The sequence below is a fragment of the Balaenoptera borealis genome (genome assembly GCF_965194805.1).
Source record: "Balaenoptera borealis genome assembly, chromosome: 16".
Lineage (NCBI taxonomy): Eukaryota > Metazoa > Chordata > Mammalia > Artiodactyla > Balaenopteridae > Balaenoptera > Balaenoptera borealis.
In genome coordinates this window covers 87,235,616-87,258,908 of record NC_138872.1, presented here as the reverse complement: position 1 = coordinate 87,258,908, position 23,293 = coordinate 87,235,616, and the positions used below count along the sequence as shown (strand labels likewise).

Below are 23,293 nucleotides of genomic sequence, written 5' to 3'. Positions count from 1 at the left end.
GCCAAGGCTGGGGACCCTCCCTTGTCCCACCTAGAGGGGTGCCCCTAGGCCATGCTGCAGGCTGGGGGTCTGGGGCCTGGGTCTGGGCATAGCTCAGGCCACCTGCTCCTGCACCTCCTGGGCCAGGCCAGCCAGCAGCACAGGCCTGGGTATGTCCACCTCCTATTCGGTTTCCTGGCGGGACAGAACCACCCAGGGGCAGCCAGGGAGAGTCAGGCCTGGCCAGGAGCTCCTTCTGGGATCAGCGTCCCAAACTGTCTCTGACCAAGGTCCGTGCACCACTGCCACCCTGTCTGTGCTCTGAGTACTGGGCCCTCCTGTAGACCCATGCAGGGGAGGGGGCCCTGGAGCCTCAGCCCCACAGGACTGCAGGACTTCCTGGGGTGCAGGAGACACACAGGAAGTGAAGCCCCCAGATGCTCATTCTCAGGGGTGGCTGGAGATGCGAGCTGACTGCTCTGTGACTCTCAGGGCCTCCGTCTCCCCACCTGTGAAATGAGACTTGGCTCCTTCAGGCTCTTCTAGCTCTTGGTACACCCAGCAAACTCAGCTCTGTTGGCTTGCCACGGTCACGTACTCTCTGGGTGCCAGGATGTGCGCTGGGGCTGGAGGGGACCAAGGATCGACAAGAAGGGAGTAAACCTGGAAGACTTCCCCAAGGAGGGGGCAGCTGAGCAGGGAGGCTGAGCTGGAGGTGGGGTGGGACACAGGCAAAGGTGCCGGCTGGGAAGGCGGGAGGAACGTTGGTTGGCGGAGCCCCAGGGTGTGTAGGGGGCAGGCAGAGATGCTGGGATGTGGGCAGGCCAGCCCGCCCAAGAGGGTGGTGAATGGGGAGCCAAGGAGGGTGTCGGACCAGAACGCCATTTCTAGGATTCAGGGGCCATCCAAGACCACACGGCCGGCCCCTCACGCTGCTCCAGCTCCAGGCAAGGACTCAAGCATCTCAGGCTTGGAACTGGCCTGGGATTATGATCCACCTCCTCCCGCAGGTGGCCAGGGAAACCGTGGGCCAGAGAGGTGCGCGGGCTCTGCCACGTGGTCCACAGGGTGGGCTGGCTTCAGCCCTGCCCCCGAACCTTGGTCCAACCGAGTCAGGTGCTTGAGAAGAGAAAGGGGCCACGGGGCCTTTGCAGGGCTGACATCACTGTCAAGCTAAGTGGCCCTCCAGCAGACCCCAGAGGTTGCCCGTGGGCCACCTACGGGCTCGCTCCTTCCTGCAGCTTCCTCTGGCAGTGGGGAGATTCCTGACGTCCGCAGTGGTTGCTTGGCAAACATTCACGGTCACTGCAGCTGTGCCGAGCCGGGAGCCAGACCTCCTCTCCGGGTGCACCAGGGAGGGGGTGTCGGACAGGAGGGCGCTCCTTTCCTGCTTGTCAGATGGCAGTGGTACACAGCACCACACCCGAGTGTGTTCTAGAACGGGGGTGGGGGCCCCGGGGCAGACCACCGCACCCCACCACTGTGTGACGCAGGTCAGCTCACTTCCCTCTCTGAGCCTCAGCTTCCTCATTTGCAAAATGAGACCGGGAGACACGCCCTGCTAAGCCTGTGACCCTGCAGCCCCTCCACTTTCCTGCCTGCCCCCCTTCGCCGGCTCCCACCCTCCCTGCAGCTGGCAGAGTGGACCAAGGTGCCCTCTCCTCAAGGCCTGGTCGGCAGCAAGCGGCACAGCCGAGGGGCTGTGGGAGCGGGTGGGAGCACTTGCATTTGAGGGCAGGGTCGGTGAGAAGCCCCCGGCGCCTGGGGGCAGGAGCCGGGGCCCCAGGAGCTTAACCTGGCAGACACATCGGCAGTTCCGCCTGCTGCTTCTGTCAATACGAGCCTTCCTGTTTTGGAGATTAAACCTCGGCTGAGCAAACAGCTTGCAAGGAGGCCCCTCCCGGCCACCTCCCCATCCCCGGCCTGTCCCAAGGCTGGAGCCACCTGGAGGCTGTGAGGGGTGGCAAGGCCGGGAGGGAGCCCCCTTCCCCACGCCAAGCCCTGCACCACACCCCAGGCCGCCCCCAGCCCCTGGCCCAGCCCCCACTGACCCCTGCCCAGGCCTCCGCCGGAAGCCCCCTGTGTAATCCTTCCGCCCGGGGCGGGCACACTGTCCCAGCGCCCGGCTGCCGCAATCTCTGCCCTCATATAACCTCCTACAGGCGAGGGGGAGCAAGCCGCTCCTTGAAGCCTCACTGCCAGGCACATGCCCACCTGGGAGCCACCCCGAGCGCCCCACGGAGGCCCGAGCCCGGAGAGAGACCTGTCATTTCACTGGTAATTGCTCCCCCTCTGCCTCTTGGCACTGTGGGCTGGAAAATTCTTTGTTTAGGGCCTGTCTGGCATGTAGTAGGACGTTTAGAATCATCCCTGGCTTCTACTGACGAGATCCACTAGTACTGCCTGACCCCAGAGGTGTGACAACCAAAAATGTCTCCAGGCATTGCCAACTACCCCCGGGGGCCAAAATCACCCCTAGTTGAGAACCCAGGGGCAAGCCCTGCAGACAGCGCACAGACAGCTACACTGGGGCTGCAGAGGGAGGGCAGAGCCTCAGAGGCCTGGGCCTCCCTCTCGTGCTGGCCTCAGCCCAATCTTTGTCCGGTCCCCCCAGCCTCCCGCCTCCCTTCCCACCAGGGTCCACCCACCTCCGAGCAACCTGGCCCTGCCCTCTTCCGAAAATCCTCCCCAGACTCAGATTTACTGTTGGCAAAGGCTCCCAAGGAAGGGAGGAGGGAGCACAAAGGCCGACGTTGCCCCCAGACCCCTCCCAGCTTCCTCCCTCTCCGGCCGCAAGGACACAAGGCCCAGAGGGACAGACAGATAAGGAGGCTCAGGGTTGACTCCTGGTGTCTGAGCTGAACCGCGGTTGCTTCTCCTCCTTTGATAAAGCAACCTGGACCACACCCCTCTTGCTCACAAAACTTCTGGGGCTCCCCGGCGCCTCCCCAGTCCCTCCCCAGCCCGACCTCCTGAGCCTGGATCCTGAGGCTCCGGCTAACCTCTCCAGCCTCATCTCCCACTGCTCCTCTCCCCACACCCCCATCGAAGCACACAGCCTCTCCAGTCACCCCCGACTGCCTTCCCTCCCACCTCTGCCTGCCCAGACCTTCAAGCTGCAGCGTGACAGTCACCATCTTTTCCTGGAAGCCTCTCCTGAAGCCTTGTACCCCCAGCCCTGGCACAAGGTGGATTCTCCCTTGCCCAGGCCCCTGGCACACTTGGACTTGACCCATCTTCCAGCCCCTACCACCCTCTGCCTGTTTGGGGAACATCTGGGTGCTGGAAGAATCCTCCCCAGGAGACTGTGAGCCCCCTGGAACCAGGCGCTGTGTCTGAGTCACCTCCTACACTCCCCTGGAGCCAGAGCTGGGAATGGAGAGAGCGCCCAGGGATGCTAATGGATGGGTGGGTGAACGGACAGCTGGATGGACAGACAGACAGATGGGTGGATGGGTCCATGGTGGCAGCTTATCTCTCTGGGGCTGTGACTGCCGCTCCTGGGCATGTACCCCTCCCCCCGCCAGCTTCCAGGGCAGCCCAGAATATCAAGGGATGTCACGTCCAGCCCAGAATATCAGGGGATGCCACGTCCAACCAAGAATATCAGGGGATGCCACGTCCAGCCCAGAATATCAGGGGATGCCACGTCCAGCCCAGAATATCAGGGGATGCCACGTCCAGCCCAGAATATCAGGGGATGCCACGTCCAGCCCAGAATATCAGGGGATGCCACGTCCAGCCCAGAATATCAGGGGATGCCACGTCCAGCCCAGAATATCAGGGGATGCCACGTCCAGCCCAGAATATCAGGGGATGCCACGTCCAGCCCAGAATATCAGGGGATGCCACGTCCAGCCCAGAATATCAGGGGATGCCACGTCCAGCCCAGAATATCAGGGGATGTCACGTCCAGCCCAGAATATCAAGGGATGTCACGTCCAGCCCAGAATATCAAGGGATGCCACGTCCTCCCCCATGCCGGTGAGCAAGAGGGAGGACAACGCCATCCCGTGTTCCAGATGGAGGAGGGGCCTGAGGTCAAGGGAGAGAGAGGCAAGTTCAGGATCACGCAGGAAGCAGGGCTCCCTGGGAGCCAAGACTCTGAGCCCGGCTACCCCATCCGGCCCGGAGCCCCTCCTCCCACTGCTCCTGGGGTCTGGTCCCATCCACTTGGGCACAGGGTCATGACTGGGGCAGGGGATCATGCCTGGAGCCTGGCAGGCACCAGCACAGCCACGGCTCACCCCTGCCCAGCACAAGCTAGCCATTCTTGGGAAGACAAAGGCCAGCTGGGGCAGAGGGGCTCTGGTGTCTCCCTGGTGGGAATCTGGCCCCTGCAGGACGTCAGTAATGGGTTCTGGCGGTGGGGTTCTGCCACCGGGGGCTGCAAATCAGATTAGCTCCGTCCAGCCCCGCGGCCCAGATGGCCCCAGCATAGCCACCAGGAAGAAACACAGCTGCCAGCTCTAGGCCTGCCGCCCTCACTGTGTGCGCAAACCCTGGTCCCAGGGCTGAGACACCCTGACCTTCCCGTGGGGTCAAGGGCATCCTTCTTCCCCTCTCTGGACCCCTGTGTCCCATCTGTAAGACCAATGGTTTGAGTGGGACCTTTTGAGGCCTTCCTGAGGCGGCACAGTGGGAAATGCCCATTTCCCAGTGCAGGGCAGACACATAGCATGTGGTCATTTTCATGGGGGTCAGCTCTGCCCTGAGGCCCCATCCCCACTGCCAGCTCAGAGTTCAGTGGGCAGCCCTGCCAGGCCTCCTTTTACCCCGAGACCCATGTTCCCCTGAGCGGGAAGGGGCTGGGGGGGAAGGAATGCTCTCTTGAGTCTCTGTATGTCCTCATCCATCCATCCATCCATCCATCCATCCATCCATCCATCCACGCTCCCCGAAGCCTTGTTCAGCCGTCCAGGCCAAGTCGGCCTAGCTGCTCTGACCACACCAGGCCCCAAGGTTCAGGCCAAAGGGCCAGGCCACCAGTGTTCATTGGTGCTTTACATCTGCAGAGTACCAGCCCCTAGCCAGCCCAGGGTTGGCAGGGCGGGGCAGGTACCAGCTATATCCCTATTACAGAGTCAAGTAAAATCCTGAGACCTACAGAGAGAAGGGAACTGGCCCAAGACCACACAGAGCGTGGGTGGGGGGTGAGGGGCTCCAGGCAGAGCGAGCCGGCAGGCAGGCGGAACTGGGCCGGGGGCTCATTTGCAGCTGTAGGCTGTCTGTTCTCACGGGTGCACTGCCACCCAGACCATCAGTAATGCGGATCAGCTGCCGTCGCCTGCTGTGCCCCCTCCCTCCTGCACCGAGCTTCTAAGCCAACCCCTCTCCATTACCTCCCCTCCTGCCAGCACTGACTCTTCGTCCAGAAGCTTCTGGGCCACCGCGGGCATGCCACTCACTGCCCCTTAGGAAGCCCGTGGGCACCCTGGCATCTGGGGCTCCCACGCTGTCACTTTTCCTCGGACGCCCTGACGGCAGCCTTGAGGACAGGCCTCTCATGTCTGTGTCAGATGGGGCAGCGTGAGGCCCCTGCCCGGCTCCACCTGCCGGCCACCACCTCGTGGAGGTGGGGACCGTGCCCTCCTTCCCTCTCTGGGCTCTGCTGCTGGGCTGGGAAAGGCTGTTCCCAGGACGGCCTTGGATGACTCCCTTCGAGTTAATGGGTCACCCATTATGTCTCCTGGATCTTCCCAGGAAAGAGACACTCAGGGGAGGCCAGCCCCAAGTCTCCAGGAGCCGGTGGGGAAGGGGCTTCTAGAACCCGCTGGGACTGATTCCATTTGCAGGAGGCTCCAGGCTGAGCCCCAGCCCGGAAAGGGGGCCTGAGCTCGGACGGGCACACAGCACCTCCTCTGAGCTGACAGGGCGGCAAGGAGAGTCCCCTGGGGCCTCGCTGGTCATGTGGGCCCCCTGTCCTCGGCCACCTCTCCACCCAGCCTCGTTCGGCAGGTCTCAAGCCATTCTGCCACCCGGCTGCCCAGGAGCCCCACTCGGGGGCTGGTGGAGGGGCCGTGCCATGCCGAGCGGAGGTCAGCTGCCCAAGAGGCGCACACACCCATGTCCCTGGGCGAGAGGGCCAGTCCGCCTGCTCGCCTGACTTATTGCCCGTCGGCTGGCACCTTATAAGATGAACAACAATGGCATCCTTGTGTTATGGGTGGCGAAACTGAGGCTCAGAGGAGGAATGTCCCGGGTCCAAGGTCAAAAGCTGAGAAGTGGCCCCTCTGGGATTGGAAAGCAAGTAGTCTGGCTCTAGAAGGCCCCAGCCCCAGGGCTGTGTCCCATACCTGGGGAGGACCCTGGCACAGCCTCTCCCCCATCCCCCTTCCCAAGGACCCTAAGGCCCCAAGGGGTTTCCTGGCAACCTGGTCAGCCCTCCCCATCCCTTCCCTGGGTCCCCATTTCCTGTCCTGGGCCCAGCACCTCCTCCTCTCACCGCCCCCCACCTCAGAGCTGTTTGGCCCAGTGGGTCCCTGGAGGGAGCCTTTGGGTCTAGGGTGAGGGCAGGGGACGGGAGTGCCTCAGGCTGGAGCTGAGCCTAGGGAAGGGGGCGGGGGTGGCTAGGCCGCCACCCCCCTACAGTTTTCAGACCTCAAGGAGTCACCACGAAATTCCATTCTCCTGACAGCAAAGAAATTGAATCACTCTTGCCAAAGCCCATGGTCCCCACAAGAATGCTGCAAAGCTTTGTCCTGCTGTTCCCAGACAGGAACTCACACCCAGGTCCCCCCACTCCCACCAAGCCAGGCTGCAGAGAGGTGCAGAAAACCCCCTGCTGGCCTCTACACCGTGCGCCTGCCAGGCTGTGCCACGGCCCCTCTCTACAGTTGCTCCTCCTCCTTGCTCTCCGAGTACAACGCAGCAGTGCTTCTTGAGCCTCAACTTGCTTTCTGTACAATGGGCACATCACGTCTGCGGTCTGGTGTGTCAAAGGCACAGCAGCCAGGACTATGTAGCACGAACCGGGGAGCACGAGTCGGAGAAAGCAGGGGTGCTCTGGGGTGCGGAGCAGGGGGTCCCGCCCCTTGGGTCGAGGCCATGGAGGGGTTGGCTCACAGGACCTCATCAGGTGGGAGTATGGGGTGGCATGGCTTCACGCTGCTGTCCCTCCTACCTCTTGCAGAATGCTCAGCACCTCGTGGGTACCACTTAATATGGGTGCCACTGACGGAATCCCAGGTACAGGGCACAGTTCATGCAAAGATTTGGGGGCTTGACGGTTTGGGGGCTGTTAGAGAATGGGGAGGCATTGCAGGGAGTAGCGAGAAATGGAGCTGGGACCCATTTGGGAGGTATGTGGACACCAGGCTAGGACTTGAACTCAGGGGCCATGGGAAACCATCAAAGATTTTGACCTGTGAGTGTGTGTGTGTGTCAGGGGCATGGGGCTCTGATTAAGCTGTGTGGTTTCTGAGCAGAGAATCAAAAGAGCAGGTAGACTGGGAGCAGGGAGACCAGGGTGGAGGCTGCTCAAGAGGTCCAGGGGAGAGAGGAAGGCCGTGAAGGAGGTTCCCTCTCAAAACAGCCCAGGAAGGGGATAGATAAGCATCAGTGGTGGGGCGAGGGAAACGGGGCACAGAGACCCTTCAGACAGGAGGCTGGAGCTGTGCTGGGGCTCAGCTGACTGCTTGGGGGTGGCCCACCCCGCCATCGGGTCCATTTCCCCCCTGCCCACCCCCACCTCTCCAGCTGACTAGAGGCTCCAAGGCTGGGCTCTGGCTGATGGGGGAGGGGTTTATGGCAGGAGGTGACTCCATGGGAGTCTTGTCACTTGGGCACAGCTAGCACCATCTGCTCAGGCATCTGCCTGCCTGAGGTGGCGCCTGCTAATTACCTTGGGGGTGGGTACAGGAAGAGGCCTGGGAACTCCCATCCTCCACCGCACCCCATCCCAGAGGGGCAAGGGGTAGGGCCCCAGGGCCCTAAGAACAAATGGGCCAGGCGAGAGTCTGGAACCCGGGCCAGACATTTACACAATAAATCTTTATAGAGCACCTACTACGTTCCAGGCCCTGTTCTCCGCAGTTGACGTTCCGGTGGAGGGAAAGGGACCATGAAGGGGTGCCATCGAGCAGAGGTAAGCGCTATGAAGAAAACGGGCCAGCGGGCAGAGTGAGCGCTAAGGGGGGATCAGTTTAGCCGCGGTGGTCGCCTAGGGCCTCCTTAGGAGGGGATTCGGAGGAACTGAGGAGGGAGGGGAAGGAGGCAGCCAAGCGGAGAGCCGCCCCTAGCCGCGCTTCCGGAAGATGCTGCGGGCGGGCGACTCAGACTTTGATTTCGCCACGGGGAGCCCTTGGCCACTTCCTTGCCCCTGGTCCCTAACCCTCAACCCAGGCTGTCGGCGCACATTCCTGCCGCCCCTGCTCGTGCGGTGGGCTGGCCCAGCCCGTGGGAAGGGCCGGGGGGTGGGAGCCGCCGTGTGCCGGGGAGGCGGGGCGGGGGCACAGCTGGGCCACATCTGGCCCGAGAGCAGAGGGACCAAATGGGACAGAAGGCGGCCTTTCATCCCGCGCGGGGAGGGGCGATCTCGGTTTCTTCTCGGGGCGCCACGGGGCGCCCGAGGATTTCGGGGAACCAATCCTCTGCCCTCCGACGTTGGGCAGAGACGAGGAAATTAGCTCGGGGGCTAGGGATGGAATTTCGTAAGGTGCTTTCTCGCTGGAACCTCGTGTCCCTACCTGTGGCTCAGGTGGCTAAGCACTTCCTCGATATCAATAAAGGGTACTCTGGACCGAGCGGTCAGGTCCACCCAGGCAGCAGCCCTGTTACAAGGCCTGCGCCGTCCCTAGGGCAGGAAGCCGGGCTCGGGAGGGGAAGTGTGGAGCGAGGAAGGAAGGACGTCCCCCGCGGGACGACTGAGCCCGAAGTCCCTGTCCCAGAATCCCCATTACAGCGCCAAGGGCGCGCCCCTCCGCATGTCAGACGCCGAGTATAGCTCCGGCCGGCGCTGGCCAGCCTGGGTTTCCCCCTCAGGGCCACTGGGGCGGGGTGAACCCACATCCCCAAGCCGCCCCGCTGCCCGCGGGGGCGATCCGGGCGGGGCGGGGCGGGGCGTGCACGTGCGGACCGGGGGCGGGAGCCCACGACGCCCGCTCGGCAGTTCCCAGACCCCCGCCGCGGCCCCACGTGGGCTCTGCCGAGCATCTGGGGCAACCTGGAGAGGCCCCGCCCCAGGGCCCGGGAGCCAGGAGCTCGTGCTGAAGGCGGGGCCTCACGCAGGGCCCCGCCCCCGGAGGGGCGGAGCCAGGCTGGGGAGGTTTAAGAGCGCGGGGCGCGGGCGGTGCACTGCTGGACCTGCCGCGGGACCCGAGATCCTCGGCGCCGGAGTGAGGGGCAGGGCGCACCGGGCAGGGCGCGCGGGGCTGGGCGCACCGCGCGGCCGCCACCCCACCATGCTCAAGCGCTGCGGCCGCCGCCTGCTGCTGGCGCTGGCGGGCGCGCTGCTCGCCTGCCTGCTGGTCCTCACCGCCGACCCGCCGCCGCCCCCGGTGCCCGCTGAGCGCGGTCGGCGCGCGCTGCGCAGCCTGGCGGGCCCCTCGGGGGTGGCCCCAGCTCCTGGGCTGGAGGCGGCGGCGGCACCCGGGGCGCTAGTCCGCGAGGTGCACAGTCTGTCCGAGTACTTCAGCCTGCTGACCCGCTCTCGTAGAGACGCGGGCCCACCGCCCGGCAGCGTCCCCCGCCCCGCAGACGGCCATCCGCGGCCCCCGGCCGAGCCACTCACGCCGCACGACGTCTTCATCGCGGTCAAGACCACCAAAAAGTTTCACCGCGCGCGCCTCGACTTGCTGCTGGAGACGTGGATCTCGCGCCACAAGGAGATGGTGAGCCCCCGCAGTCTGGGCAAGTGGGCAGGGGAGAAGATGCCCTCTTGTCCAGCTGGTGGCAGCATCCGATGGGCGCCAGGCTGCATCTCTGTACAGCCACTGGGAGTATCGGGGGGTAGTGACGCCAGTCCAGCCCCTTCCAGCCCAGTTTTCCTGGTGGGGCCACTCTCCCCATACGGCTGTGGAAGTGCGTGCCGGGGACCCATCCCCAGCCAACTCCCAGGGCCCTGGGCGGCCTGCGCTGACCCTCCACCAGCCGCCAGTGCCTGGGCTTGGTGCCCTGTGATGCTTCTTGCCCCCAACACTGGAACTCATGAACTGGGCATTATTGTCCCCAAACCTCCCCAAGGCAGATTCTGCGTGGGGCATCACCCTGGGCTCATACCCTTCCCTGGGAAGAAGACTCTTTCCTTAGAGGTGAAGTGGGGGTTAGGACCCCCGGGCACAGGGCCAGTCCCATCCCCATCCCAGTCTTTGCAATGGGACAAGTCACTGTAGAAAATATTTTGAAGTTGGGGGTGGGCGTTAGTGGGCCCTGGGGAGTACATCTCAAAAGAAAGAGAGCACGGGGTTTCAGAGTCTGCGCCGCGGTCCTCTCTCCACAGTGCAGAAGTCTCTGGAGCCTGGCACCTTGTGCTCGGTACATCCTAGCTGAGCATCGACTTCCTCCACACACATAATAAAGACACACCCCACTTTGAAAATCTCCCTCCAGGCTGCAGCAGGACGGCTGGGTTGGGGCAGGACGAGGGCAGAACGTGAGCCCTGCGGGGGTGTGGGGTGGGGGGATATCCCTGAGCTGGGAAACTCAAGGGACAAACTGGGTATCTGGGATGAGGGTGAAGGACCCTTGACCCGGCTGGGGGCTCAGAGAAGAGCCCACACCACTTCCTCCCTGTTTCAGCCCTCGAGGTCTGGTGGGGGGGCCTTCTGGCCTGGCTGAGCCCTGTTTTGGGGCAGGGCCCTGGTGGGGTCCTGATGGGACCTGGGGGGGCAGGGTCCTATCTGGTCCAAGCATGGGGAGGGGGCCCTGGGAACCCCATGGCAGCCTCCTGGGAACACAGCGTCCCTTTCCCAAGGGCTCAGCAGGCCGGCAGGAGGGGGCAGCGGGGGCTGCGGGTTTTGTTTGGCTGCTGGGCCGTTAGGATTCCCAGCGCCGGGCGGCTCTCACGCCGGCCGCTTGGGCAAGGTAACAAAGCCCCTTTCTCCAGTGGAGAAAGGCGTCCGGCCTCTTGTGTGCAGCTATGTGCTCCATGGGAACCGCCGCCGGCGTGCTGGCCACTCAGGTTGCCTGGCGATGAGGGCCTGTGGGGTCCCCCACATCCCTGAGTGACAGCCCTTGTGGGGCACCACCCCTGAGCCGGGCACCATCCCCCAGGACTCTGCCTCCCTGCTGTGTGACCTTTGGCAGTGTTCAGCCCCCTCTGGGCTGCCACCAGCTCTGAGCACCCCTCGTCTTGGACTTTGGGGGCTTTCTCCAGCAGAGGGAATATGGTCAGGGGGTTCTCAGGTACCCGTCCCAGCCAAGCTAGGTGACCTTGGGCAAGACCAAGGGCCTCTCTGACCCTCAGTCTCCTCATCTCTGAAACAGGGAAAGCATTGCCCTTCCAGTAGGATGTCGTAAAAGAGGACTGGCAAAGCCTAGAGATGTAGGGAATGAGCCCAGGGAGTACTCAGAGTCGGGGTGGAGGCCCTGGACCCTTTGCTCCCCGTTGAGGGGCCACTTGGGTTTCCTTCTCACCCCAGGGCCCCCACCCAGGAGAGGCCGAATCTGTCCCCAACAATCGGTTCATGTGTCACAGCAAGCAGGAACCCCTCTTACGGTGTCCTGTGGGGGAGGGGTCCTTGAAACTGTTTCAACAGAGAGACCTCCTTTCCCAGCCCTGTGGGGGGTGATTCAGACCCAGTCTGATGGGGGAAGACTCAAGGAAGTCAGGGCCGCAGCGGGGGAAACCCAGAGAGGCTGTGTGAGCTGAAAGTGGGCATCTGACCCGTGTTGGGGAGGGAGGGACTTCCTGGAGGAGGTGCCATTTGAGCTAGACTGAGAGAAGAAAATGCCCTGAAAGGGCAATTGGGCATCTTGAGCACAAGCATGGGGGGTGTGCAAGAAACTTCCAGCAATTGGAGTGACTTGGGTGGGGGTGGTCAATAGAGACCACACTGTGATGGGCCTTGAAGTCCAGGATGAGGGGCTGGGCCTTTGGCCCACACTTTCCTCCCCCATCCCTCCCGGAGTGGGCCAGGCTGCAGCGGCTGCCACCGCGGCAGCCACAATTGTTGGGGGGAGAGCTTGGCATCCTGTGTTTCTTTGAATCGCAGCTCCAGGAACAATGCCGCTTCCTGTGGGTGTCCCCCCCCCCCCCACAGCCAGCCCTGCGGCCCTCGCTGCCCTGCTCTTCCTCCTCCAGCCCTGTCGTTTTCGGGGAAGTGGGGAGGGGTCTGGGCGGGGTGGGGGGGTGTCTTGGTCCCTGGAAGGCATGGCTGGGGTGGACCAGCACCGCCTCTGCCCCGGGGTGTGACTGCAGACCGGGGGCTGCCCCTCTCTGGGCCTCAGTTTCCCCACTTGTACACTCGGGTCGTAGTGGTGCCCTCCTCCCAGGGCCGTTAGGGAGATGAAAGAAGAGAAGGCGTCGGGGCACTCTGCTCTGGGCACCCGTGAGCTCTGGTTCCGCCCATTGCACAGAGGGCGGAAACTGAGGCTCTGAGCAGTGGGTGAGGCCCGGCACCCGCGCACCCCACACCCCACGCCTCCAAGCACTCCCCTCTGAACAAAGGTGACTTTAATCTCCGTAGCCTTGGGCTGGGTTTTTAGGGCACCACCAAGCGCGCGGGAGAACAGGCCTCCCTTGATCTCATTAAGAAAGCATTTTCCTTTTAATCCAGTGGCGGCAACGGCGCGTCTGCACGGGCTGGCCTCGTCCTCCCACGGCATTCCTGGGCTGAGATGCTGGGGGGGCTGGATGCGAGTCTGTGCGTGCGGGCCGCCCTGGGGTGTCTGCTCTGGAAGGAGGGGGTGCGTGCGTGGAGAGGGTGTAGAAGGAGCCTGCCACCCCCCTTAGCTCTCTCTAGGCCCAGCCAGCTTGTGGCCTCACTGAGAGTGTGCCCAGGTCTGGGCTCAGGCTGGGCAAGGAGCTGGGGCTGCCAGTTGAGGGGTTGAGGGTGGGCACCGCAGGCGAGTCCCCCAGGTCGCTGGGTTCGTGCTGTATGCCAGGCCTGCACACGCCGGCCCCTCCCTTGCACCCGTTTGTACACAGGAGGAAACCGAGGCCTGGTGGGCACGGAGGTGGGGGGGTCTCCGGCTGCCTGTGCTCCCGGCACCCTCCACCGGGCCTGCGCTTTGCACTCAGCCGCGCCGGGGTGTGCTGGGCGGCACGCGCTGGGCGGGCCGGGCAGAGGAAAAGGAACATTCCTCCCCGTGTGCCGACGGGCCCAGGCGGGCGCTGGCAGCTCCTGGCCCCTCCCCGTCAGCCCCCCCCCCACCCTTCCGCGGAGCGATCCTGGCAGGGGTGGCCCTGTGCTGGCACAGGTGGAGCCCTGATGCGGCCTTGAGCAAGGCGAGCAGCAGGCGGGGCTGCACGGATGCTGGGGGCGCTGGTCCCTGCGCTGGGGCACGTGAGGTTTCCCGCCTCGACCCCGCGGACCGTGTCCCCTTAGAACCCTGGAGGCTGCTTTGGCTCAGAGAAGGTGACCGGCTCCGCTGGCTGGTCGCGCAGCCAGGGGTGCGAGGGGGGACCCGGTGTTGCGGGCCCAGCCCGGAGGACTGCTGGGCTGGGGCCACACCCCAGCCTGCCGGACCTTGTGCCCAGCCCGGCCCAGTTAACCAGGCCAGCTGTATGGTAATGGGCTGTGCGGCCACTCCCGCTTAACGCGGCCGAGTTCCCCTCACAGCGCGGCCCAGGACAAAGCTGGCGGACAATGCCTGGTGATTCACCCTCTCTCCGGGCCCTTTGTCCGCCTGTGCTTGGCGGCCGCCCAGCAGAGGCCTTTGTCCCCGACTGATTGAGACTTGGCTTCCCAAAGCCGACCTCCTCCGCCTGCCCCCCCCCACCCTCCGCCCCTCCCACAGGCTGGGCACTGTGTCAATAAGGGTGTGTGCCCCGCCAGGTGTGCAGGGCGGGCCGGGAGCCGGTTACCTGGCGGGTGGGCGGGGCACCGCACCTGGCTCGTGCCGGCGCAGCTGCCGGCTGACCTTGGGCCCAGCTGTCGAGGTAGGGGGTGGGGTGGGGTCTTCCTGGGCCCCCAGCCCACTTCCACTCAGGGTAGGCACTTGAGCCCCACTCTGCATGTGGGGAAATTGAGGCTCAAAGGTGGGGCATGGGCGTGACTGAAGGATCCCTGTGAAGCCGCAGGGTGCCCAGCCCTGGACCCCACGGTGGCCGGGGGCCGGGGCACAGAGCTGCCTGTTCAAGGCCGTATTTCTCCCTGCAGACGTACATTTTCACGGACGGGGAAGATGAAGCCCTGGCCAGGCGCACGGGTGAGCCCTGGACGTGGGGAGGCAAGGGGGGCTCCCGCCCAGAGGAAACCCTCCCCTCTGGAGAGGTCACCGAGGCCACGGGCCTGGGAGGGCAGTTTACTCAAGGGGTTTGCTCAACGCTCCGCCCCACCACTCGCCCACCCCCCCGCCCAATTCTCATGCAAATGAGGCCCTTTCAGCGCCCGGGGCCCTTTGAGCTGGTGTGGCGGCAACAGGTGGCTGGTGCTGGGAAAAAGCCGCCTGAATGGGCAGGGGCGGGGCGGGGCGGGGCCCCCAGGAGGGGGTTGGGCTGGGGGGGGTGAGATCACTGGGCCTGGGTCCTGCTCGAGGGAGGGGTTGAGGGGGAGGCCACTGCAGGCACGGCTTGAACCCAGGGCGCCCCGAGACAGACTGCCACCCACCCTCTCTTGCCCTGCTCTCACGGGGCCTGCTGTGTGACCCCGGGCCAGGCCGCCCTCGCTGAGCCACCCTGGACCCACTCACAGCCCCTCCCCTTGTCCGCAGGCAACGTGGTCAATACCAACTGCTCGGCTGCCCACAGCCGCCAGGCGCTGTCCTGCAAGATGGCCGTGGAGTATGACCGCTTCATCGAATCGGGGAGGAAGTGAGTGCTGGCCTTCGGCCGGGGCCCGGGAGCGCCCCCTCCTCGGGCTCCTGCCCTGGCAGTGCCCCCCGCGGGCCGCCCTGACGCCCTGCCTCGCCCCAGGTGGTTCTGCCACGTGGACGACGACAACTACGTGAACGTGCGGGCCTTGCTGCGGCTGCTGGCCAGCTACCCGCACACGCAGGACATCTACCTCGGCAAGCCCAGCCTGGACAGGCCCATCCAGGCCACGGAGAGGGTCAGCGAGAGCAAGGTGGTGAGTGTCCCGCCCACACAGGCCTGCGCTGAGCGGGGCGGAGGCGGGAGGTGTCCCTGCAGCCTTGGGGGGAGGGTCTGGGAGTCTCACCACGTGCCCCCTCCCGCAGCGTCCCGTCCACTTCTGGTTTGCCACCGGCGGGGCTGGCTTCTGCATCAGCCGAGGGCTGGCCCTGAAGATGAGCCCTTGGGCCAGGTGAGTGAGTGCCTTGGGGCACAGGCGAGGCTGCCCCAGGTCCCAAGGTCCCCCCACTGGGGGCCTGGCTTGACTCCTCTTCCCAGCACCCGTGTCCCCAACCTCACGTGTACTGGCAGGGTGACAGGGTGAGTCGCCCCTCCACTGCCCGCCAGCCACCAGGGTGGTCAGGACCCCTTCCCGCGTCCGGCAACCCCCAACTCCCAGAGAATCATCTGGCTGGTACGGAGGAGGGGGCTGTCCTGGGCTCAGGGAGGGGGGGAGCTGCCAGCGGGAGAGCCCGTCAGGGGCACGGGCTGGGCTGCGCCCTGCCCCGCCGGGCACGTGCACCTCCTTCTTGGGCCTGGCCGGGGTGCCGCTCTGCCTGGTGGGGTCCTGCCCAGCTCCCGCCCCGGCTCACTCCGGCCCTCCGGCCCTCCCACAGCGGAGGCCACTTCATGAGCACGGCCGAGCGGATCCGGCTGCCGGACGACTGCGCCATCGGCTACATCGTGGAGGCTCTGCTGGGCGTGCCCCTTGTCCGCAGCGGGCTCTTCCACTCCCACCTGGAGAACCTGCAGCAGGTCCCCACCTCCGAGCTCCATGAGCAGGTGCGCTGCCTAGCCGCCCGGGAAGGGATGGGGACCGAGGAGAGCGGCTGGGAGAGGAGGGGAGGGGCAGGTGGGAGGGAGGAACGAAGTGGGGTGGGGGAGGAGGGCCGGGGGGTGGGGGTGGGTCGCTGTGTTAGATAGGTCACGAAGGGCCCTGCTGTTGGTTGCCTCCCAGACACCCCCGTCCCCCCGCCGGCGCGGCCCCCACTTAAGTCCTGCTGTCCATCCTTCCCGCCTCTGTCTTCAGTGGGATGCCAACTCCGTGCCTTTCGGGTCTTCTCTGTGCCAGCAGATAGTCTCTGGCCACGGCTGGCAACACCACCAGCCCCAGCTGCAAGCCCCCCTTGGACTTGGCTCGTGGGGGTGCAGAGCCGGTGGGGTGTGGTGCGATGTGGCTCACGGGCCTGCCTTCTCGGTCCAAGGGTGGGCAGGAGGCAAGGCTGTTCCCTCATGCGGAGCCACACACGTGCCAGCCTCGGGCAGGGGCAGGGTGGGGTGGCATTGGCACCCCTCCCAGCGTCACTCTGTCCCTCCCCCTGCAGGTGACCTTGAGCTACGGCATGTTTGAAAACAAGCGGAATGCTGTCCACATTAAGGGGCCCTTCTCAGTGGAGGCCGACCCATCCAGGTGAGGAAACTGCGGCCCAGATGGGGGCGGGGCTCACCTAGGGTCCCTTGGGGTCTGCTGCAGCTAAGCAGGATGACGAAAGAGTACCCCCAGGAGCCTGCTTGGGTGGAAGAGGGCCCCCGGTGCTGTGAGCTCAGTACCCGCACCCCACACGGACCAGCCCCCCACTCTGTCCCCACAGGTTCCGCTCCATCCACTGCCACCTGTACCCGGACACACCCTGGTGTCCCCACACTGCCATCTTCTAGCAGCTACGGCTGAAACCCTGTCCCCGGGCACCCCTGGTATCCAAAGGGCCCGGGGACCCCTGTTGTGCCGCCCTGGCCTCGGCATTCGAGGCTCCCCCAGGGCTGTGCGTGTGTGTACTGTGTGCCCATCCGTGTAGCAGACTGCTGGGCAGCTCTGATCTGCCGAGGAGCAGGCACGGCACCGCCCGTCTGTCTTTCCGTGCTCCACCCCAGAAGGATTTGTAAGTCAGAGGTCACTCTGAGGGCCGGTTTATTATTATTCTGGGGTCTTTGGGCAGCATGGGGGCCAGAGGCTGCTCTGCAGCGACGTGCAGGTGCCTTTCCCTTCCCGCTGAGCGCAGGCCCAGCGCTGCGGGCGCCGGCCCCCTGGGATCCTGGCTCCTCCTCAGAGCCCCCAGGACAACTCACCACGCTCAGTGCTGCGAGGAAGCTGGGTTTGGGGGGTGTGGCCCGAGTCCCCTCCTCCCACTGAGCTCTGGCCTGGGTACCTGGGTGCCGTGGCTCCAAGTAACAGCAGCCCCCGTGGCCTTGCCGCTGGGTGACGTGCAGCGCCGCCCCGGGCACGGGTCTTCCCCGCTCTGCTCTCTTGGCCATCTTCCCTTTGTGACGGGGAGTCAGCTGAGGCTCTTATCTCCTCTCCGAAGTAGAGAGAAAGTCGCCCATAGTGGGTGTGTCTGTAAATATTGTGACAGTATTTTTTACTGTGCTTGTTTTTCGAAAGGGGGTGGGTACAAAGTAGGGTGTTTTTGTCTGTGTTTTCGGGGGGTTGGGGAGGGTGCTATTTTATCTTTTCTGTGGATCAGAAAAAGCAGAAGCCAAACTTGGGATAATCTTTGTTGTTAAAGCTGATGGAAATGTCTAACACTCTGTGTATTTATATGTCGTGGTATCTGGCCTCTCCCTGCCCACCTCCTGCATAGAACCTGTCTCCTACCAGCCCAGCTTGGCGCACCTGACCAGTGAGGTGTGTTTTGTCTTCTGTTTTTCCTTCTGCAAAGACATAGCTAGGAAAGTGAATGATAAGGGAAAAGTTCTCAGGGAATTGAAGTGTGTTGCTATGGTGACGTCCTTTGCTGCGAATAAAGATGCTCTTTGGGGCAACCTGGGCATCCTGGTCTTGGCTAGAAGTTGGGCCTGAGCTGCAGGTTCATGGAAGCTGCACCAGGGGGGCTGGGGGCTTGTTTGCACTCGTGTCGGGGAGGTGTGTAGAGACCCCCAAGCCAACTATTGTGGGAAGGGAACTTGGGATCTAAATAGCAACTTCCAGGTACCTGAGAGGCATGACCAGCGCAGGGCACCCTCGGACATAGGGGGAGATCTCTGGATGTACAGGCCTCACTCCGACAAGCAGCTCTAAGGCTCTGTAGCCCTGGTCGGTGCTGGCCTGTCCCTGGACAGCTACCAGGGAGGCCAGCCCTCCCTTCAGGAGGACAGGGGCCGGCTGTGGCTTGACCTGGGATCTCCTTACCCAGCTTCATCTCTGTCACAAGCCCACAGAGGCCACATTCTTGCCCCATTTTGCAGATGGGGAGACTGAGGCTCAGAGCAGGTGATGTGATGCCCAAGGTCAGGCAGCTGGGCTGGTGAAGAGCTCAAACTCCGATATCAGGCTGACCTTGGATCCTGGCCTCAGCGCCCCCCCACGCTGTTCACCCTGGACGGGTCCCGGGAGCCTGTTGACCCTGGACGGGTCCCTGCCTTGTTTTCTACAGAAGGCAGCTCCTCTGGCCCTTCCTCAAATCAAGGCTTTGTGATGGCAGGAGCGGGGAGGGGCTGCTCTGGCCTCAGCTGGGGAATCCCCTCCTCCCACCCTCCCAGGCAGCCTGGGGCAGCCCTCAGTTCCTCTTCCTCAAACTGAGCCCGGACACACACACCCCCTCCCCCCGCACCTCCCTCCCCCACGCACCTCCCCCTCCCCTCCCCTCCCCCCCTCCCGGCCTCCAGCTGCCCCAGCCCCACCCCCCGTAGATACTTGCTAGGACCTGGGGCTCCTTGTTCCCTATGACCTTCTCGCTCCCCACTGCTCCACGCTTAGCCCTGTCAACACATCAGAAAGCAGACAGAGTGGTTTGAAGAGCCCCTCCCCGTCCAGTCACATACTCAGCGCCCCCAACAGGCCGGAGAGGGCCCCTTCCTCACAGCCCGTACTGGTGCCTGCCCTGTCCTGGGGAGCAACTGGCCAGGGCCTGACCCCAGCTGGGCCTTGCATGGCCCTGAGTCAGCAGCGCGGTTTCCAGAGCAGCTGCCCTGGGGGTGTGGCAGTGACTGGGACAGTGGGAAGGAGAGAGGGCCCCTCACCACCACACTGACCCCTGTCTGGGGGACACCCCCAGACTCCCCTCAGCACCCACTGTGTGCCAGGCTGGGTGGGGGCATGGCAGGGGAGAGGGGGTCACAGCAGCACTGCTGCCACCTGTGGGCAGAGGCCGTGGGCCTCCTTCCTGCCAGCGTGAGTCACAGGAGCCTCTGCCCTGGCAGAGCGTGGAGCCCGGGCCCCAGCGCCCCTCCTCCAGCAGCTGGCATCGCCTCTGCACAGAGCTGGCGGGACCCCGGGGCACAGGTGTGGCCGGGGCAGGTGGAGTCTGCATCAGAGTTGGGGCCATCGGTAGGTCACAGCTGGCCCAAACTGTCCCCGCGTGGGTTGGGGGCACCGAGCAGGGGGACAGCAGAGCAGAGGAGCCCAGGGTTGGGGGGCAAGCCCCGCCCCTCCTGGAGCCTCGACCTCCACCTGAGAAGGGGGGATAAATGTAAGTGCCGCTGAGTCCCCGGTGCGCTGGGCCTGCAGGGGTCGCAGAGGGGCACAGACTAGCAGCACCTCGGCCCTTTCCTCTTACACAAGAGGCTGAGGGAGGAGGGAAGTTCTCTCTCCTCAGAAGGGGAAGCAGGTCCAGGAGGCCTTACAGGAACCGGGCAGCCTGATGTCTTCCATCCGCCGCCCTCAGGGGTGTGCAGGGGGGGCTCTCCCTCCCCCGAAGATGAGTCACGGAGCAGAAGAGGTGACCTCCCTTCTCCTGCAGGCACGACTGTGGGCAGCCATGCCCCACGCTCTGGTGGCATCAGCGCCCCTCAACCGCACGCTGGGCTAGTGGCTGGTTGGGGAGGGTCCTGGCTGGCTCGAGGGGTTCCATATCCCCCACTCTGGCCCTCCCAAACTGCCCATCACTTGCGGGCTTTCAAAAATAAAAAGTAAAACCGCAACCACTGGGGCTGCTGGGCACTTCTCCCCCCCCCCCCCAAGCTTCCCTGCTGCCGGCGGGTGAGTGCCGGGGTAGCTGGCCAGAGCAGAGGCTGAGCTAGGTCTTGGAGGGGGTGAGAGGGGTGCCAGGATGGGGCCCCTCCCTGCTCAGTTTAAACAGACTTCCCTTCAGCTGGGCCATCACAGCCAACTTCCCCCGAAGAGGCACATCTGAGCTGCAGTAGGAAGCAGAGTGGGGAGAGGAAGACGTTGCAGGTCTCGGCACAGCCTGGGCAAAGGTGCAGAGGTGGGACTTGGCAGGATGCCTGGGGGGCTGGAAGACAGGACGGCCTACAGACTTCGGTCTCCATGACCCTCCTCCACCTGTTCCAACCACCGTGGAGCTTTCCATAGGCTCCATCCATGGTTCGAGAGGCCTGACCCTGCTGGAGGCTTCAGCCAGTCCTGCCCTCTCTGGATCTGGGGTCAGAGCGGAGGTGGGGGGGGGGGGGTGGGAAACCAGTGCCAGCCCCATCTTTTTGTCTGCCCGACCAACTGGCTGGTCCTGCTGCCAACCCAGGCCCAACCTTGGCAAAGGTTCTTGGAGGTGACCCCTTCCCCAAGTCCTTTCTGAGGCTAGGGCTGGGCACACAGAAGGCACTTGGTCCATCGCTAGGAGGGGCCCAGGGACCAGGGGGCTCCTCGTCTTGGCCCCTGGAGGTTGCTGAACTTGGGGGCTCAGAGCTGTGGCTGCTTCCCCCTGCATATGTCCCCTACTGCCCCTGCCCAGACCTCTGGGGCCCACCCCACCATGTATAACCCACCATAGTCCTTGGGCGCCGTCTGGTGGCCAGAGCTGGTGGTTCCTCTCCCAACCCGAATCCACCTTTCCCGGGACCCCCACAAGGATCTAGGGGTGCAGCCCCCGAGTGACAGGGAGGGGAGACCGTCTCTGCAGCCCCTTGCCTGCTCTTAAAAGTTCACATCATGAATCTTTGGTTATTACCAATAGTTGGTATATTACCAATATTTGGAATCTATTGGTTATTACCAATATTTTGTTGGTGCGGTATGTGTGATGTCAAGAGGCAAGCTTGAGCCGGCTGCTGCAGGCCACCCCAGGCCACCCATGTCACTGTCCTGTCCCCTGGCTCTGATGCAGGGCTGGTCGCATCTCCTCATGGCTCATCCCAGTGAAATCCCCAGATCCTTGCCAATTGATCGCTCACTTCCTGTTTGAACGTGGTAGTCACAGCTGAGCCCTAGATCAGCAGCCGGCGGTCACTGGGAACTTGCTGGGAATGCAGATTCCTGGGCCGCCCCAGCCCATCTAGGACTCCAGGTGGGTCTTCCAACAGGGTCCGTCCGGCCCTGCCCTTAGTTTCTCGTCCTCCGAGGACTCAGCGCCCCCTGCCGGGCATCTGCCGTCCTCGCACCTCACTCCTGGAGATGCTCCTGCGGCCACTTGCAGACCCTTCTCCCCGGCCCCCTGCCCCCTCCCCTAACAGGATCACAACATCTGCTGCCCCTTCCCCCATGTGGGTATCCACAGGCCCCCTCGTCCTGGGGGCCACTCTCTCCCACACTGCTCCTGGTGTCTTGGTGTCAGTGACCCTTCCCACACCCTTGGCATCCCCTCCCCCAACAACCTGCCCCGCCCCCGCCTTGGTCGCCACTCCACAGTCACTCTTCACACTTTGCCTACCCCATGGCATCCCACTCTGCCTCCACCTCCTGTCTGTCCAGCTCACTCCCTCCGATTTCCTGACCCCCACTGGACCCCAGATCCCTCACCCCTCAAGGGCTTGTCCTCCCCTGGCTGAAATCCCAGTGTCCAATCATGCCCTTGAAGTCGCCGTCACCTCCCTCGGCCTCTCTCGCTTCCACATCTTCTCTTGGCCAAGCCTGTAGTCTCTGACCTGTTGCATCCGGCCCGCTGCCTGCTCACTACCCACACCTGGGTGGCTGGAGGGACCGCCTTCCCGCCTGGTGAGTCTCACCTGAGTTCCAGACCAAGTGCCTCAGGGGCCCTTGGGGAGGCCCACGGCCCCTGCCCCTGGCTCTCCCACGGCACCCCACTTCCTCTCCAGCCTCCTCTCTACTTCATAAGACCTTCTGCCACACGAGCCCCAAGCTGCCCATATGCTCTCATCACCGGGCCAGCAGGAGGGACCGCAGTCCTGTTTGTGGCCAGCCCCTCCACTGTGACCTAGGTCCCAGCCCCTCCTGGTGACTCAGGAACATCACTCCCCCAACGAACTCTTCGTCTTCCCTGCTGCAGCCATTTCCTCTGCCTACGGGACCATTACCATCAGCCTTCACACACACACACACACACACACACACACACACACTTCTCTGGGCCACGCCCCCTCCAGCTATAGCACGATTTTTCTGCTTGGCAGCTAAACCTAAGAGGAGAGACAGGTCTTGCTGTCCCCACGTGGCACCGCAGAAGCACGGAGCCCCAGATGCCTCCACTCCTGGGTGCTTATCCCCCCATCAGAGCTCATGTATCCTGGGCCCCCTTCCCCAGAAGCCAGTCAGAACGGAAACCACTGGACCAGGCTGCTGGTGTGCGCTGGAGGCAGAAGCTCCGCCCTGTGCCCCCGCCAGCGCAGGCACTCATGGTGCCGAGAGCCAGGAACCTCGGCGCCAGCAATGCCACGGGAGCCTGGTGTCTTCCACCGGGCCTCGCAGCTCCCTCGCCCACCTGCGCACCTGGCATGCGAGACAAACGCTCTCCTGGGCAAACGTGCCTCCCCCAGTTCCACGGGTCCTAAGGGTCTCCCTGTGAGGTGGGCGGTATGTCGCCTGCCACCCAGGGTGATGTGCTGGGTTATGTGGCCTCGGACGACACGGCGCCTTCCCCAGCCCGCTTCTCAAATGAGAACAAGAGTGATCCTTCCTACCTCGGCGGGCGGGGGTTGGGTTGCTGCTCAGACCACTGGTAAGGACTCCGGCGAGGCCAGTGGGCGGCGAGGCGCCCGGGGACGCACCGGGAACCCCGCCTCGGGTTACAGTGGGGACGCAGGAGATGCTCTTCCTGGAGACACACCATCCTCCCATTTGGCCTCTCTGCCCGGCTCCAACAGCCCTGCCCAGGGCCAGGTGTGTCACCTCTCCTGCTGGCCGGAGAAGGGCCCTCCTCACAGCAACCCGCGTCTCCTCAGGCCCCTCCAGCGCAAGCCCAGACTGCAAATGAGGCTTTCACGCCGTCGAGACCACCGCTCCCAGCGCCAGCCGCTCTGCACACCTGACGCCCCGCCCCGCCCACCAGGCCCCGCCCCGTCAGGCCCCCTCTCCCG

The 23,293-nt window shown here is 64.2% G+C and overlaps 1 protein-coding gene across 1 annotated transcript; it reads left to right on the top strand.

Moving 5' to 3' along the window:
- The first annotated feature begins 9,281 nt into the window (after positions 1-9,281).
- On the top strand, positions 9,282-17,911 carry LFNG (LFNG O-fucosylpeptide 3-beta-N-acetylglucosaminyltransferase). The gene is made up of 8 exons (XM_082361678.1): positions 9,282-9,809; positions 14,241-14,289; positions 14,794-14,893; positions 14,996-15,149; positions 15,259-15,344; positions 15,769-15,934; positions 16,477-16,562; positions 16,744-17,911. The coding sequence occupies exons 1-8, from the start codon at positions 9,381-9,383 to the stop codon at positions 16,808-16,810; spliced, it is 1,137 nt and encodes a 378-aa protein (XP_082217804.1). The 5' UTR covers positions 9,282-9,380; the 3' UTR covers positions 16,811-17,911.
- Positions 17,912-23,293: the final 5,382 nt, after the last annotated feature.

Coding starts and splice junctions, on each gene's coding strand:
- LFNG (XM_082361678.1), top strand. CDS start 9,381: ATGCTCAAGCGCTGCGGCCGCCGCCTGCTGCTGGCGCTGGCGGGCGCG. Junction 9,810..14,240: donor TCTCGCGCCACAAGGAGATG/GTGAGCCCCCGC, acceptor TTCTCCCTGCAG/ACGTACATTTTCACGGACGG. Junction 14,290..14,793: donor AGCCCTGGCCAGGCGCACGG/GTGAGCCCTGGA, acceptor CCTTGTCCGCAG/GCAACGTGGTCAATACCAAC.